The sequence below is a fragment of the Tinamus guttatus genome, unplaced genomic scaffold (genome assembly GCF_059628265.1).
Source record: "Tinamus guttatus ecotype Peru unplaced genomic scaffold, ASM5962826v1 Tinamus_guttatus_pri_ptg000525l, whole genome shotgun sequence".
NCBI lineage: Eukaryota > Metazoa > Chordata > Aves > Tinamiformes > Tinamidae > Tinamus > Tinamus guttatus.
The window spans coordinates 606,773-622,440 of record NW_028289059.1 but is presented as its reverse complement, the minus strand read 5'-3'; the positions used below and the strand labels follow the sequence as shown (position 1 = coordinate 622,440).

General features: G+C 37.1%; 1 protein-coding gene across 1 annotated transcript in view; it reads right to left on the bottom strand.

Annotated features, from left to right (window-relative positions):
• LAMA2 (laminin subunit alpha 2) overlaps window positions 1-15,668 on the bottom strand; it is a 336,063-nt gene that overhangs the window by 20,148 nt on the left and 300,247 nt on the right. Inside the window, exons 48-54 of the mRNA XM_088533890.1 lie at window positions 13,539-13,698; window positions 9,650-9,774; window positions 9,196-9,358; window positions 7,153-7,297; window positions 5,888-6,026; window positions 1,812-1,932; window positions 355-573 (exon numbers count right to left, since the gene is read on the bottom strand). Of these exons, the coding sequence (XP_088390016.1) occupies window positions 355-573; window positions 1,812-1,932; window positions 5,888-6,026; window positions 7,153-7,297; window positions 9,196-9,358; window positions 9,650-9,774; window positions 13,539-13,698 (1,072 nt within the window). The remainder of the gene's footprint in view (window positions 1-354; window positions 574-1,811; window positions 1,933-5,887; window positions 6,027-7,152; window positions 7,298-9,195; window positions 9,359-9,649; window positions 9,775-13,538; window positions 13,699-15,668) is intronic.

Genomic DNA, 15,668 nt, shown 5'->3' with positions numbered 1-15,668 from the left:
AATTGCACAGCAATGAGCTCAAACATCTTGGGGTCTTATCCTGCACTGATTTTTCCTGCATTTATTGTCTGAGGAAAAACAGAATGGTCCTCATTCCTGTCTGTATTACCAGGAGTGAGAGATATCTCAGACGCCTGAACTGGGATATCAAAGGCTTGCACTAAGCTTGCATGTCCAAGTATTTAAAGCAGTACTCAGAACGAAGCAAGGAGAAATATTCCCCACTATTTAGGTCTGTTTTAAAACACAAAATGGGAAAAGAATGAACATCTAACAGTGATAGAAACAAACTGAGCGAAAAAAGGTTGCTAGAAACCACATTTTTTTCTTGCTCTTTTGATAGGTTCTTGCTACCTGCCCAGTCTGTCTGCGCTTTCTCCTCGTGGGGGTGGTTTTCCTGCCAGTGTATCTGCGCTTTCTCCGGGGGGGCACAGTTATTCCACCGGTGCCAAACAAGATGATTCCAGACTCATTCTTGGTGCTGAAGGAGAGGTTGATTTCTGTCCCTATGTCCACGGAGACAGGCTGCAGTTCCACGAAACCTGCTCTGGGGAAGCTAACCGTGTAAATGTTCTGCAGGAAGAGCAAGACAGGAAAGCAAATCAGTAGGACCAAAGCAGACTATGAACAACAGAGAGTTTAATTAACTAATGCAGTAAACTATGTAAATGTAACTAGTACAAGACGATAGAAAATAATAATTAAGCAATTTATTTTTCAACATGTTGTGCAAACATCAAGATATTTGTTTACACCTGGCTTCATTTGAACGCTTCTGGAATTTTGTCTTACAGGAACACAAAGTTCCAGTCTTGTTTCAGCATATCCTCCTGGATTAAAAATAACTCTTCGGAGGTTTTTATGTGTATGTTTTCCCCTGAGTTAATACAGTGGGATTTTGCTTTTAAATCAATACGACAGATAGCAACAGCCAATACAAACAGGCACTCAATTCAATTACTGGTCAAACTTGGTCAGAAAATTCTTTCCACTTATCAGGCATAATTGCTTCATCATCTACTCAGCACCACTGCTTTCTTGATGAGCCAGGCTCATAAATGAAGAACTCATTGCTTGTGGCCCAGTTGTTTGCACACTGGTAGCTAGTAATTCAATTTACAAAGTAGAGTAGGTCATCAAATAATAAATCAGTGCATTCTCTTGAAGAGTTTCTGTAATCCTGCCAATTCTTGCATTCCTCCAGCTGGGGTATAAAGAACAGTCTATAGAAACAATGACTTTTTCTAAAGTAACTCATCATTTCTTTCTGTAGAGTAATGCAATTTTCACACATAGCGTTAGTAGACTGTGCCAGATACAACTATTTTTATGTTTGTCTGTCTCTGAAATTCAGAGAAAAATTATTTAAACAACTGAGTGTATCTGCACTCTTTTGCTTTTACTTTATTTTGTTAACCTACATAATACTTTTGTAAAGTTAGAATATTTTATTTAATTCCCCTACAAAATACTTAATTATATTAGATTTGTCCCTCTGACACCTAAAGAATTATAAGCTAAAAAAAAAGGGTTCTTGCTAAGATACTTACCAAGGATACCAATTCTATTTGTTACACTGTTTACTTTATTTTTTATACCCCAAAACTTTTGAAGATTTTTGCTATAACGGCAGTGCCTATGGCCTAATTTTGTCCTTGGTTATGTCAATATATAGCAGTTCTGAAGCTCACGTTAGATCCCTATCCACGGGTATGGATATGCCTTACACAATTAGCATGTTATGCCATAACATCAGAAACCAGAAAACACTTATGCCCATTAAGACCAAAGTACATAGAAGTCAGACTAACCTCCAGTGTGCATCCTTTAGTTAGGCCAACAAAATCCGGACTGTTCAATATATTATATGGTGTTCTAGAAATTTCAATCTCTTTGAGGCAGCCTGTGTATTTCTTTAAGTTCACTTCAGGCCTAAAACAATTTTTAAAATAGAAGTCAAAACTAAAAAATACAAGTCAAGACTAGATTTTATGGAGCAGATATCCACACACACAAACACACTCTTACATGCAGCGATGCTAAAAAGAGATTTTTAAAAAACTACACACAAGTGAACACATGTTGCCTTCTATCATCCATCAAAGATGTAAATGGAGATTCATCTCATCTCCTGTTGTAAAGAGTCCCCTTTTCTACTTTTTTTTTTTTTTTTTTTTGCAAAGGAGTGCTGTCATCTTTGCTGTTTAAATGCAGCGAACTATGAAATAAGTGAGTAGTTGTTCTACAGGCAAAGAAGAAAGATGCAATCTGGGGAATCAAGAGAGACCTTAACTGGAAGACAGATGGTTTGTTCATCTTTATGCATACTACCTCTTAATGAAAGAGGAATTTCATTTTGGATGAAATATTTGGTAGAGGCTAAAAAAAAAATACTTCTTTGAATCTTGGAATTTTTTTATGCTTTGGGAATTTCTTATGTTCATGTGGACTGATGTTTGTTTTCTACATATTTTATTTTTCAAGTATCATTCACGGCAGTATGAAAATTGCAGTGTATTTCAGTTTGTGATGCATATTTGACCTTTTCTGTAAGTTAAATAAATAAATAAAAGGCACTTGGATTTGTTCCAAATCTGATTATATGTACAAATTATGAAATACGCTAACAGACTTGCAAAGTCCCATGCTTTAACTTAACAGCTAGCAGCCAGAAGAAATGAGAAAAATCCCAACAACAACATTGCTCCTCACAAATTTGAATAAAAAATACAGTTTGGCGATTACAGGCCTAGGAATACCAGAGTAAGGTCCATAACAGTTGGCAAAATCTGAACTATGTATGCAAGAAAACAAAACAAAACAAAAAAGCCTTTTCAAGTCACTTCAGAAAAAAAAAAGTAGCTATTTAGTAGCTATATTAGCCATGGAGACTAAATCTAAAGAGAACAAAAAAAGCACTAGTTAATTCACTCACAATATTACAGTCACCCATGCGTGAGGACAGACAGTTTACCAGAATATCTGAACAGCTCAGAGAAAGAAAAATGATTCTTCAAAATAACGAGGATTTAAAACTGTGCGGAGAAATAAAGCTAAGCTCTCTGAAATGAAAGATTCCGGAGAACATTAATTACAAAATAAAACCATCTTACACAGATACTGTTCAGAGGCACAGTTTGGTACTGAAAGCCATTCCTCGCATTAGCGCCATCCTCAAGCTCAGTGTATGCTCTGCCAAATTTGCATCCCCTACATAAGTTAAAGTAACCATCTGGTTTACTAAAATAATCCTCATTCTGCTTTATTAACAGTCATGTTGTTAGGGTCTCCTTTCAGTTTTGATTTTCTACAGCCCAGCTCTGTATCCCCAGCTCCTTTAGCAACTCATCTTCCCAGCAGCAAAACTCTTGTCATCTCATTGCTAATGATGCCCAATGCTGTCCAGAAAAACTTTATATTGCTACCCACTTCTTGCCCTAGCTGCCCTCCTGCTGTCCAGTTACAGGAATTTGCTGTGGTCTCATCCTCTATTTCCCAACAAGAGACACGAACTCTGCATTCTGTAAATAGTTACCACCTTTTCTAAAGACATTTCACCCTCTTGTTCCCCTTCAAAAGTTACAAAAAAGGTCCAAGTTCATTTAGGTCTTTGATAAATTCGTGGGTTTTTGGAGGGGGCTCAATTTTAGGAGTATGAGATATAAGAATTCTGGATTTAGGAGAAAATAATACAGATTTATTTTTTAAAATGGGTTTGTTGGATCAGGGTGGAGGAACTGCATTTTTCAGACAGATGCTAGTTATTACACTGGAAACCAGGGTCAAGATCAGCTCACACCTGAAAAGCAAAAGGGAGAGACACAAACCGACCCAAACTGAAAACAACGGGACAGGCGACACCTCCTCACACTCCTCAGCCACTGCCCCCTTTCGAGCAGCACCGCTGCTTCCAGCACCTCCCAGGGCAAGAAGCCGCCACGGCTGAAGGCGGCGGCTGCGTGAAGAAGCTCCGGAGCTGCGTGTGTAGCTGCGGGCGCCGCGCGGGACGTGGCAGCGTGAGGCCCCCGGAGCAGCGTGTGAGGCACCCGGAGCAGCGCGGCTTGTTGCCGCAAGGCCGGCTAGCCCAGGTAACAGCCCTAACACCACAACTGCTCTGGGGGCTCCCCCCACACTGCTGCTGCTGCTGCCGCGTTGCTGCCTGCGCTTCCGAGCCGTGCTTGCCAGGCGCATGCAAGTCATGCAAGTAATCTGATTATTTTTACCTTGCTTTCATACTAGGGTGAGGGAGAAAGACAAACAAAACAAAACGATCAGAAATTACATTAGTTGTAGAAAATGTTATTCATTAGCAAAGTTCAAAATAGTTTGCACGGTAGCGCATATGCATCACTTGTGAACAACATAGGACGGATCGTGAGATTTGTTTTAAATGTGTATAAACACTACTAATCTACAATAATTAATGGTGTTTGTTAGTCTGCAAACGAGTGCCTTAAAATGTAACATACAAGAAAGCTTTAATAATTTGTTACTATACTTGGTCTGAGTAAGAGCAAATCATGTAAAAAAAAGATGGACAGGACTGATACAACTTGGTATTTACTAAGTCATGGCTACCTTGGTGTCTAGGGCTTGCAGTAGCTCAGCTTTTTCCTAAACCCCTCTCCCCATCCTTGATTCTAATGCACTGTAACGTGCATCTCGCATCACTGACCAGCGAATCCCCTGTAGGAAAAATATGACTCCAGGTCCAAGTGGCTGTGCTACATTTACTTCCTAAGCAGCCACAAAGGATTGGCTGAAAGATAATTTATCTATCTGGACATTCTACTATGCACTGGTGGGACTTCACAATTACATAACACAGTGTTATAGGCCAGGCCTACAATAGCTTGGGTCTCTTCATCACCGGGTAATTGGACATCGGAGGTCAGTTATTAACCCAATAAATTAGCAAATATATCCGTTCTTTTAGCTGCAGAACAGCCTATGGGCCAATCAAAACCATTCCCCATGCACGAGGTGACTTTGGGCTGTCATCATGCCAGATGACATAGATTAATGGGTTTGTTTTTGTGTTGTTCATCTGCTCACTGCAGCACAGAATCCTCTTGTTCTTGTCACTGCAAAACTGCTGAGCATTCATTTAAGCCTCAAGAAAGTTTTCTGGTTTATTAAAAATGCTAAATTCAAGTACCTGTTATCCTATTCCTCTAATTTTATTAAAGTTTCAGTCAGAGTTTATCAATAATAACATGCAATATTTTATAAAGAATTAAAAAATGGGAATTCTATATGAATAAGAAATTCAGGATTGGGCCTAAGAAGAAAGTAAGTTAGCTATCTTTCTTTCTAATTACATTAAATATATCAAAAGTATCATACCAAATGCTTTAATTCCTGAATAAAGGAGAAATTAATCTAAGGAGTCTGGGAATTTATACCTACAAATTATTTTAAATTACTTCTGTGTGCAATATTTGTATATGTTTTGAAAGTATATTGACGCTGATTATGCAAAGACATGTGCATCCATATAACAGTAATCCTATGAGTTGCATCTTGTAGTTTTGCTACTTCTGCACATAACGTAAACATTTATGCTTAATTTTGTGGCAGTATGGAGCTTCCCTAAGTCTGGAGTCAAAAATGAATTCACTGAATAAAAGAATATGCTTAAAAAACCAGAATGCCTGCTACATCATGGTTGTGCACAGCATCAAAAGCTGCACTGAGCTGTTATCACAGTTTACGCTGTATTTGGGCTGTGAACAATGATATTTACAGCACACATGGAGCAAGTGTCAGGCAGGTGTGTAACTGTAGGTGCTTTAGGAACTTCACACCCACTTCTTGTGAACTTGAGAGTGTGTTATAGACAATAGGATTCTCTTCAACATAAAGAAATTGCTTGGAGGTACGTTACCTTAGATTTCTCAGGGTTGGCAATCCCCCAAAATATATTTTCTCATTCCCTTTCAAGTTAAGCCCAAAGTGGCTTCCTGTAGAAGTTGTTGCTATGGTCTCTTCTTCATTGGTGTCTATGTCTACAATTGATATGTTGGCTGGAAGAGATGAAGATTACTTTCAGAAATATCAGACATGAACAATAATGGCTTAATATGCCCTGTGAAGAAACCAGAAGAGAAATCTGTGGAGGGTTAGCAAGCTTGGGGAAGGCCAAGGATGTTTCTTCTTCTGCAGTTCAGCTACTTGATTTCCAAACTGTCAGTTATTGACTGGGGGGAGAAATCTGCATGTTCCTCTGTTGCCATAACAACTTTAAAATGCTATAGCAGTTCCGTATACTTTATTTTTATACATTCCCTAAGACAGTTCTAATTTGGTATGTTCTCTTTGTCAGTATAATTTTGAGAACATTTCAGGACAAAATCAAGACAGAAGAGATCATTCTACATCTGATTTGTGATTTCAGTCCAAACCTTGTCACTTGAACACTTTTTTTTAATGAAGAAGTTTGTTCAGATTGTCATGATGTGCCTAAGAGATTGGAATCAGTCATTTCAAACCTACTGCCAACTGAAAGCAATCAATTCCTGTCATGTCTTATCTCAATCCAGACTCGATGATGAGCTATGCACAATTATTCATATAAATGTTTGTTCCATGTATGTTTTTAATGTATGGATTAGTAAGAAATGTGAGGTTGAGTGAGAGAGATTGTCACACTAAAAAATACTAGGCAGCTCCCAGAGAACAAGGGAATCTTCTCTACCAAGACCTTGTACTATTGGTATTTAAATCAGTGTTTTTTTCAAGCACTTTGGGATACACTGTGTATGAGAGGACTTTATAGCATAAAGGCTACTGCTGTCCAAACAAAAAATTGCACAGGTTTGTTTTATAATTTTGAACAACCATCAGGTAACTCATGAAAAAAAGCTTTTTTTTCACTCAAAAACATTTTAAAATGTCATTTACCCAGCTGCAAAGCAAAATTATGCTTGAAAATTAAGCTAACAGTTTCAAAAGAAAATCATAAAAGGTTTGTTTGACACAGCAATTGCTCACATCCAACCTAGCACACCTGCAATCTGTGTAGAAGTTGCTAAATCAATACAACTTTCTAACTCGGGCAATTTTGTACATCATCTTCCCCATGATTAGGTGGTTAGTTGTGCTGGACAGGGTAATTAGGAAACTCACAATGTCAACTCCATGGGAACTCACCTTGTTTTTGAATTCTTGACAGGGTGAAAGATTTCCATTTGCCATCGTTATGATTTTGGTTGCTGACAACAGAAGCAGTGCCTGAACCCAGGTCATAGCTAACTTTTATACGCCCACCGCTGAGCTCTATGCTCATGAAATCCTTCTGTTGGTGAAAAGAATTAAATACAGGGGTGGAAAGCAAATGAATTACAGTTCCTGTTAATTGGGATAAGAGACATATGACACTAAACAAATAATTTTTTTTTTTTGAGTGGTGATGGACGACTTCTCTTGGTCTCTTTTGTAGATCTACTTAGAAGTTTACTACGCAGAACTGTAATGTGCCAAAGGGTACTGCCGACTCCTCCTTTTCCCATTTCTTCTACTTTAGATTGTTCACTTAGCTTAGTTTTGCTAAATTACATGAGGTGGAAAGTTTGTACTTCAATTTTCTCAGATTTAAAACAGGAATACAAACGATAATTATCTGAAACTAATACTCAGTGTTGAGTATATTTCTGCATTTCATTTAGTGTATTTATTACATACCTCCGGTAGTTTTATACTTACAAGGGAGAAGACAAAAGTACTAAAGATGGTGCAACGGGTTTCCAAACAATAATCTATACTGATGGACCAGTATAGAGCTATGAACTCTTTTTTTTTTTTTTTTTTTTTTGCCAACCACTGATATTAATATCTAAGAAGTAACTGGGGATTGCTGATTGCAGCCATGGTATACTCATTTCTACAAAAAATAGCTGGCAGGATACAAAGAGGAAAACAAACAGCCAGGGAGTTGGATAACATGAAAGGCAGCAAGCAAATAATGATGACCCAGGACATGAATGTATCAGAGAAATTTTAAGTTGCTATCTTGCTCTTGTTAGTTCTGTCCACACTGCAAAGATATAGGGAAACTGCAGAAAGTTTACTATGTGTTGAACTTCTGCAAAACTCAGAGAATAATATTATGCACACCAACACAAACATTTGATAGAGGAGAAAGTGTAAAAATTAATAAAGTCAGGAGTTTAACCGCTTAGGTATCTTAGGTATTTCTATCTGTGTATCATAAGCATCTTCAAAGTTTTCATACCCTGGAACCACATTTTAAGAGAGAGCTTCTATCAGCAACTGCATGCTTTCCTGCTGTATGGCTTACTCCCTATCTTGTTCACAAATACAACTGTTTCGTTTTTTTGTAGGAAACGACATAAAGTTATAATAATTATATAGAATGATATAAACTAATTGCATAATTATACTATCAAGAGGCAATTAATTAAATTACAAATTAATTAAATAACAATTATTTTTCAAAAAGCCTGCATAAAGACGTAATTTTCATAATTCAATGTTATCTTTTAGGAAAGTCAGTCACTGACAATAAGACAGCATCTGCTGCCTCAATAATTTCAGCAGTTCTGTTCAGCTTTCCCAAGAGGGAAAAGAAAGTTACAGAAACTGGAAATAAGACTGATTTACTCAACACATTTTCTGACATGCAAAACAGAGAGTTCTCCATAATACTTCAAGATGTGCCTATCACTGAGAACTACTGTACGTAATTTTTGGCTTATATGAAAATGATAAGGAAAAGATTCTGTCCCCAGTCAGGCTTGCAAGTAAATCTGGTTTGGATGCTGAAGCCCAGTTACTCCAGATCCATGTGAGGGAGGATGAAAAGCAGTACTTTTGCCTACAAGTTCTGTCTCTTTTCATTCTTTCCCCTCCACCTGCTGGTATTTCAAGCTATAACAGTATAACTGTAACTGGCAATTTTACACAGGTAAGTATTTGGGGAAACTTAAACTCATTAATAGTTTAAGAAAAGCTGGAACACCCCTCAGTTTAATATCCAGATGCCAACTTCCATGTAAGAGTATGTTCTGTCTTCACCCAGATACCAAACTGCATCATGCTAGGACAGTTTTACCTCTATTTGTTTCTTTCTATTTCTCTCAAATCTCTATTTGTTTCCCTGTTATGATAAATTCAGCCACTGTAAAGATGGAGTGAAACCTGCAAGGAGAGTGGCAGTTACTCATTCACTCTTACCAAGTCCTCAGTAGCCAGATACATCAGCAGCGCATTGGACGAGAAGGTCCTGAATTTGAACATGACTGTGGAGATATTGGGGTTCCAGCGGATTGGGCGGCTCACCACAGCGTAGCTGTCACCATCAAACTGGACAGTCCCTTCGCTGTCTTCCACCTGCGGGCTGAAAAGGAGGGAATGCCAACCAGTTTTCCTTGCCATATGAGGTTAAAAAAAAAAAAAAAAAAACAGAAAAAAAAAAAAGAAATAAAAAAGTGGTGGGGAGAAGAAGGCAGAGATGGGAATGTGTCCTAGGAGTTTGCCTGAACCTGGTCAGTATCATGTATAGATCATAGGTGTCTACTGGATTTTGAAGGTTGCCATAGAAATTCCTGCTGCTTGTTACAGAAGATGCTGTTTGTCATCACAGACAGGTTCATAAAGCTGAAAAAGAAGCCAACAAAGTAAAACCAACCTGACAGCACATCCTTTGCAGTCACCTTCTATGTCCCTGAAATTCCACAGTCCTATGGGTTTGCTGTCCAGAAAAGTTTCACCCATGCAGCCAGTGAAGGTGGTGACCCGTACAGCATCTGACTTCTGCAACAAGAAACCACAGCCCTCATTAGAATCCAACTCTCAGGGACTTGCTGTGTCAGCCAGCACAGCTGCTATGGAAAGCAGCAATATGAGAAGATGCTGGTTATTTTAAATCTCAACAGCAAAATTTAATCTGAGAAGCCCACTTATTGAACAAATGATCAGCAAAAAGTTGAGCTAAATCTTGTATCAGTTGGGATAGAAAATCCTATTTATTTGAGACTGTGTGGATGGCAGGATGGTTCCTGAGGAATGCGGAGCTCCTCTAGGTTCCCCTGCACCATCTGCTTTCCCGGTTGATCAGAGCAGATTCTATTCAAACTCTGCATTTTGCTTTAGGGCATCATGGAACACACTACAGGAAATACTGGCCACCATGCAACAAGCAAAATAATTTAATTCAAAAGCCTGTACATTGAGTGGTTCATCCAAGCTGAAAGACTGACCATGAACTCAGACAGCTTCACCTATAAAAACTCTGTGGCATTTGGGATGCAGAAAAAAATACAGGCAGCAAAGCAAGCAAACCTCTCATCCTATCAAACCCATTAAACTAGGACCACACAGTGGGTTAGTGCTCGTTTGAACATAACACAGCACTATGAACAAGTGGTGTCTGACAGTACACAGAATACTCAGCTCAAAATGCTCTTTCTAAAAATACCTGGTTTCATTTAAATTTCACTTCATTAATATGAGCTGATTGAAAATCCATATACTTAGCTATTTGAGACAGACAAGCACCTGCTGCTTTCCATACAGCAATTACCAATATTAAGATCGTTCAAGAGAATAAGAGTGCAACTTGAAAATATTCAAGGAAAAGTATGACTCAAAAGACTCAATGTGCTGGTGGCATTTACGAAGCAATTGGAAAATTTTTAATTAGCAACAAATATGAACTTAATGTCACTTCTGAGAAAGTGTCTTCTACTCAAGTCAAATGAAAGATGTTGTTAAAAACTGAAAATTAATTTTTTTTGAATACACTGAAAAAATGCATGCAAAAAGGGAATGTGGACAATAATCCAGAACAAACCTAACCTCATGCATTCCAAAACACAGTAATATGAAAGAGCACATTTGTGAGACAAAGGTTTTGAAAGTATCAGTGATCTTGATAAATGTTCAAAGACCTTTAACTTAAAAAAAAAAAAAAAAAAGATTTCATTTTGTGAGCTTGACAACAACACTGTATAATTAAAAAAAAAAAGTTTAAAGGACTCATATTGAGGTTGAAAACTTGTGTTTTGCCTTCAGACTTTCTGGAGTATCTACAACTCGCGTTCCAGTGCAGCACTGCATCTCGCACTTAATATCTGTATTAAGTGCTGAACTGTGCTCTCTACCCACTTCTACCTCATTGTGTCTTTTTTTTTTTTTTTTAGAAAAGAATTCCAATTTAACCGTTTCCAGACCCTTTTTTCTACCCCTAGGTACATCAAGTGCTCTTAAACACTTTTCCTTCAAGAATTCTGCTGCCATTTCTACAGCTTATCTTTTTTTTTTTTTTTTTTAAACACACGCTTCATAATTATGCTTCATCATTAAGTGTCATCATCCAAGTGGTATTCAAATAACACAGTGTTATTTTAGTACCTAAATTTAGTACTTAAATATTAAATACCAAAGTTAATATTTGTAATATTAAATAACAGTAAACATTAAGTAACAAGCAGCAGATATAATACTACATATTGAACTATTCAAATCACTTTTCCCTCTGACAGTGCAATTTAAGTGAGGTAAAGTTAAGAATGGTAACAACTTTTATTAGAACACTTGGTACCAGCTTTGGGACCTGGTTATGCAAAGAATAGTTGCGGTCTCTCTTCACCACTTTGTCTCACTTACCTTTTTCTACCATCACACCGCAACTTGTTCTTTATTTAGCAATAAGCTTTTTATAAAACTCAAAACTGTATATGACATCAAATAAGTAAAAAAATATGTTTTTATTAGACTTATGCAAGAGCTTTGCTGAAGAAGTTAGCACTATTTTATGCCATAGCACAATACTGCTGCAGGGAGAGCTATTGCTGTATTTCTGTAGTATCTCTGATTCTCTGGGTTTTTAATGAGAACGTAAGAATTTTTTTCAAGGTGGAAATCAGGTCAAAGCTTTTGTTTGTGAGATTTGATATTCTAGAGCTGTGGAAACACAAATGGCATTACTAGGATTTAGCACATGCCTCTCATGTTCTGATAATTCAAAAGTGAAATCTAAGCTAAAATCCAAATAAGCTCCACGTTTCTGTTTGTATTTGAGTTCGAAGTTTCTTAACTGTTTCAGTGGATCACCCAAGAACAACAGACCAAATGCCACCCAGCCACGCTTTTCCTACAACTCAACTGTGTCAATGAAATTTAAATATATGCATAAACTAAATTTTCAAGTGCTTTTCTAAATATTAAATGATTCATTTAATCCTGAATATGGCACTTATGATTCTTACAGGAGCCAGCCTGTCTTCCTGAGCTCTCAGTTATACTCTGATAGGTAAACATTCCATAGGGATGGGCAGAAACAACCTATAGGCTTGTAGGAACATGTGTGCGTTTGGTCATTACAGATATGCAGCATCGCAAGCACTGAGCAGGATGTTATAGTTACAGAGTTATTATGGAGACCAAAAAAAGAGGACTTAAATGCTTAGCATAATTAAATTTGTTAGTGATGAAAAACTTTGTCATAGTTTCATCAGCAGAAACTAACATTTATCCAGTACAGGAGAAATCCAAAAATATGACAGACTTGAGAAAAAATATCAGGGTTGTGAGATCACACCAGCTCTCCCTGGTTTATTTTCACTCCCTTTGGAAAAACAGATCATAGGGATAGAGTACATAAAGCCTTTGAGGCCACGCTGCAGTATAGAGCCAATTTTAGCAGCTGATGGTTCATTAATTTTAGAATATATTTTGAGCGTTCTTGTCTATGGCTCACAGAAGAAAAAATACCTCTAGTTGTCTCTAGATAGAAGGTTGGAAGGCAGCAAACTAGAATCTCTGCTTGAGGCTGCAAGGAGCAAATAGAAAGAGATGATGGCAAAGCCATTTTTTTTAATGTGCATTTCTCCAAGGAGAATATGGAATGACCTGCAATTTTTTTAGCTCCAAATCGCTTTTCCCCAAGCATACAACAAAAGGGAGAAACTACATACTGCCAAAGCAGAACTATGTAGAAAGTTGAACCTTCTGAAACTTACTTTGTTTATCTGCACAACATAAAATGTTGTGCTGCTTTGATATTTGAGGACACAAAAATGCTTTAGTGCAAATAAATGTTGCTTAAGTTTACAGTTTGGGAATTTAAAATATTAACTTTTTTAATGTTAAGTTGTATTTTTTTGAAAGTTAAAAAACCAGAATATCAGGATTAAAATATTAAAGTGTCTTGTAATGAATTCCACTAGAAAATATATGTTGACTAATACTTATTGGGGAGTGTTTTTTTTTCCCCAAAAAGATTTCCATCCATTCTATTTGGCATAAATTTTGTATGCATCCCCCTTAGGTTAAGCAATGTAGAAGCAGTCACTAGTAAAATGAATGGGCAAAAAGCAGAAAGAATAGATCATGGAGGTAGAATTTAGCCCGTGAAAAGAAGGGTGATAGAAAGGCAACTCCTAAAAACACTTCAGGAGTTCAGGTGTACTATGCATTACCAACACACCTACTATGCATTACTAGCACACCTACAATGATGCAATAACATTAACATTTATTATTTTTACCATAAGGTAAAACAGAGAACACTTTACCTTTATTTTTCCGGTTAACCCACCGACAAACAGCATGGCATTAGCATCAACATCCAGAATGGTATATCCAGGTGGAGAAACTGCTCGGAATGTGGCTGGCACGATGCTGGCTTTGGGGCCGTCCAGAGCTCGCACTGATATCGTGCCGTTTTTTCCAGTCCTACACATTTGACCGAAATATATTAAACACACAACCCCAACAAATACACCAAACATAGGGAGCAGTCAATTTTACATGCATATTTAATAAAGTCATGTAATACTGGTTTGAGCATGTTCAATTTTGACACAAAAGAGAAGACTTTCTGTCTTATGTCTGTGTAAGTTAAAGATATAATCATAAAATCAGTGTTTTTCTCATTTTGGTGACCTTTTTATACATAATTCACTAAACAGATAAAATGGAACTTTCACTGAGTAAAACAAGTTTTGCTTTTTAATTTCCATGACAAAATTAACTTTGACTTAACGAATGACATAGCCAAAGCTCCAAATTAAATTTCTGAAATTCATAAAGTTTATTAGATCTTATTTCCTCTGAAATGAACGATCATGTGACAGGGTAGTTTAATTTGCTTCACGGGCATGTGGAGAGCTTGCATTTTTTTTGTAGCAGAGTGCTCTAGTTGCTCTTTGTAAACGGCTGCTTTCTCTCGTTTTTAGTAAAATGCTTTTCACTTTTCATGTAAAAATGGATTTCACACGGTAATTGTTATGTTACTTTGGAAGTTCCTAACATGGATGAATGATCCTGCAACTGTGACCGACACTGAGATGTTCAGCATGGATACGGATATTATATGGAATTTTTCTAACTCATGCAATCGATAGCTGATGCAGAAATCACTGTTTTAAATAAAACTCATCTTTTTCCATAACAATTTACAAAGAACTTGTATCTGTAAAATGACTATTTTGAAATGACCTGCTAGATTTTGTTGGCTGCCTGATCATACTGCAAAAATTACTTGCTAAACAAAACAGACAATTTTTTGGTCAGAACACTGCTAGAAAGATAAAAGTTTTCATGGACAGAAAGGGAAAAATCTTCCCTTTGATTTTCTAAAATCTTGAACTTTGCTGCCTGTAAAGGTGCAAAATTTCTCTTTTGTCTAATTAGAAGAAAAGATGGGCTTGGAGTATTGAAGTAACAAGCAAACTGAAAGTTAAAAGCATACCTCTCTCAGGAAAAACTGTCATTTCTGTTACATAAAGCTTTACCGAAGACTCAAACTTAAAACTCGGCAAGGAAGACTGCATAACATTAGGTTACTGAATAAGCTTAATAAAGACATTGCTATATTGTACTTAAATAATTCCTGGATTTAGAAATTTAACTGGACCAGGGCTCTGGAGAGTGGAAAAATCCTAAAAGATTACATGTCTTACGTCTATAAAAATTTTACGGAGATTCCTTTGGCCCAAAACTGAACTTGCAGAAAATTTCTTAACATTTAATGAAACAAAGAAGTTTGGTTGAAACACTTCAGTCTTTATAGATTTCTTCAGAACATAACTTCATTAAATGGACAATACCTTTGTAGATCTACGCCATCTGCCTGCTTTGGAGTCAGGGCTCTCAAGCCTTTCATTCATACTAAATATCTGCAAAAAACACCACTGAAGCTGCAGGATTGTCCCTGGATTAACTCTTAGACTTGGCAGCTGTGGAAAAGAGCTGGATGGACTTGCAGCATTTCCTCGGGAATCTCCAAAGTGGTGTGTGGCATACGGGAAGGGTATAGGAGCATATAGTTGCTCCATATCATTTCAAAGTATTGCCCTGCAACAATTCATATTACCTTACATCTTTTTTGTCGTTCCTGTATTTTCTTTTTGATGACAATATTTCACCTTTTATTACAAAAGCAAGTGCATGTGATCTAGGTAGGTAGATACCTTTCCAAGCAGCAGAATTTCCTCAATTTACTTTTTTTTTAAAAAGGCTTATTGAGAACCCTTTAAAGGGCTTCTAATCTATAGCAGCTGCTGAAAGACTAACAGTCCCTACAGACTTTTATTACACTACTTATATCTGGTGCCCTCTGAAAGAAAGTCATTGGTGCCTTCAGTCTACACTGTGCTAAAATCAGTATTCAGTGAAACCAGATTAAAAACACCCAAGTGCTG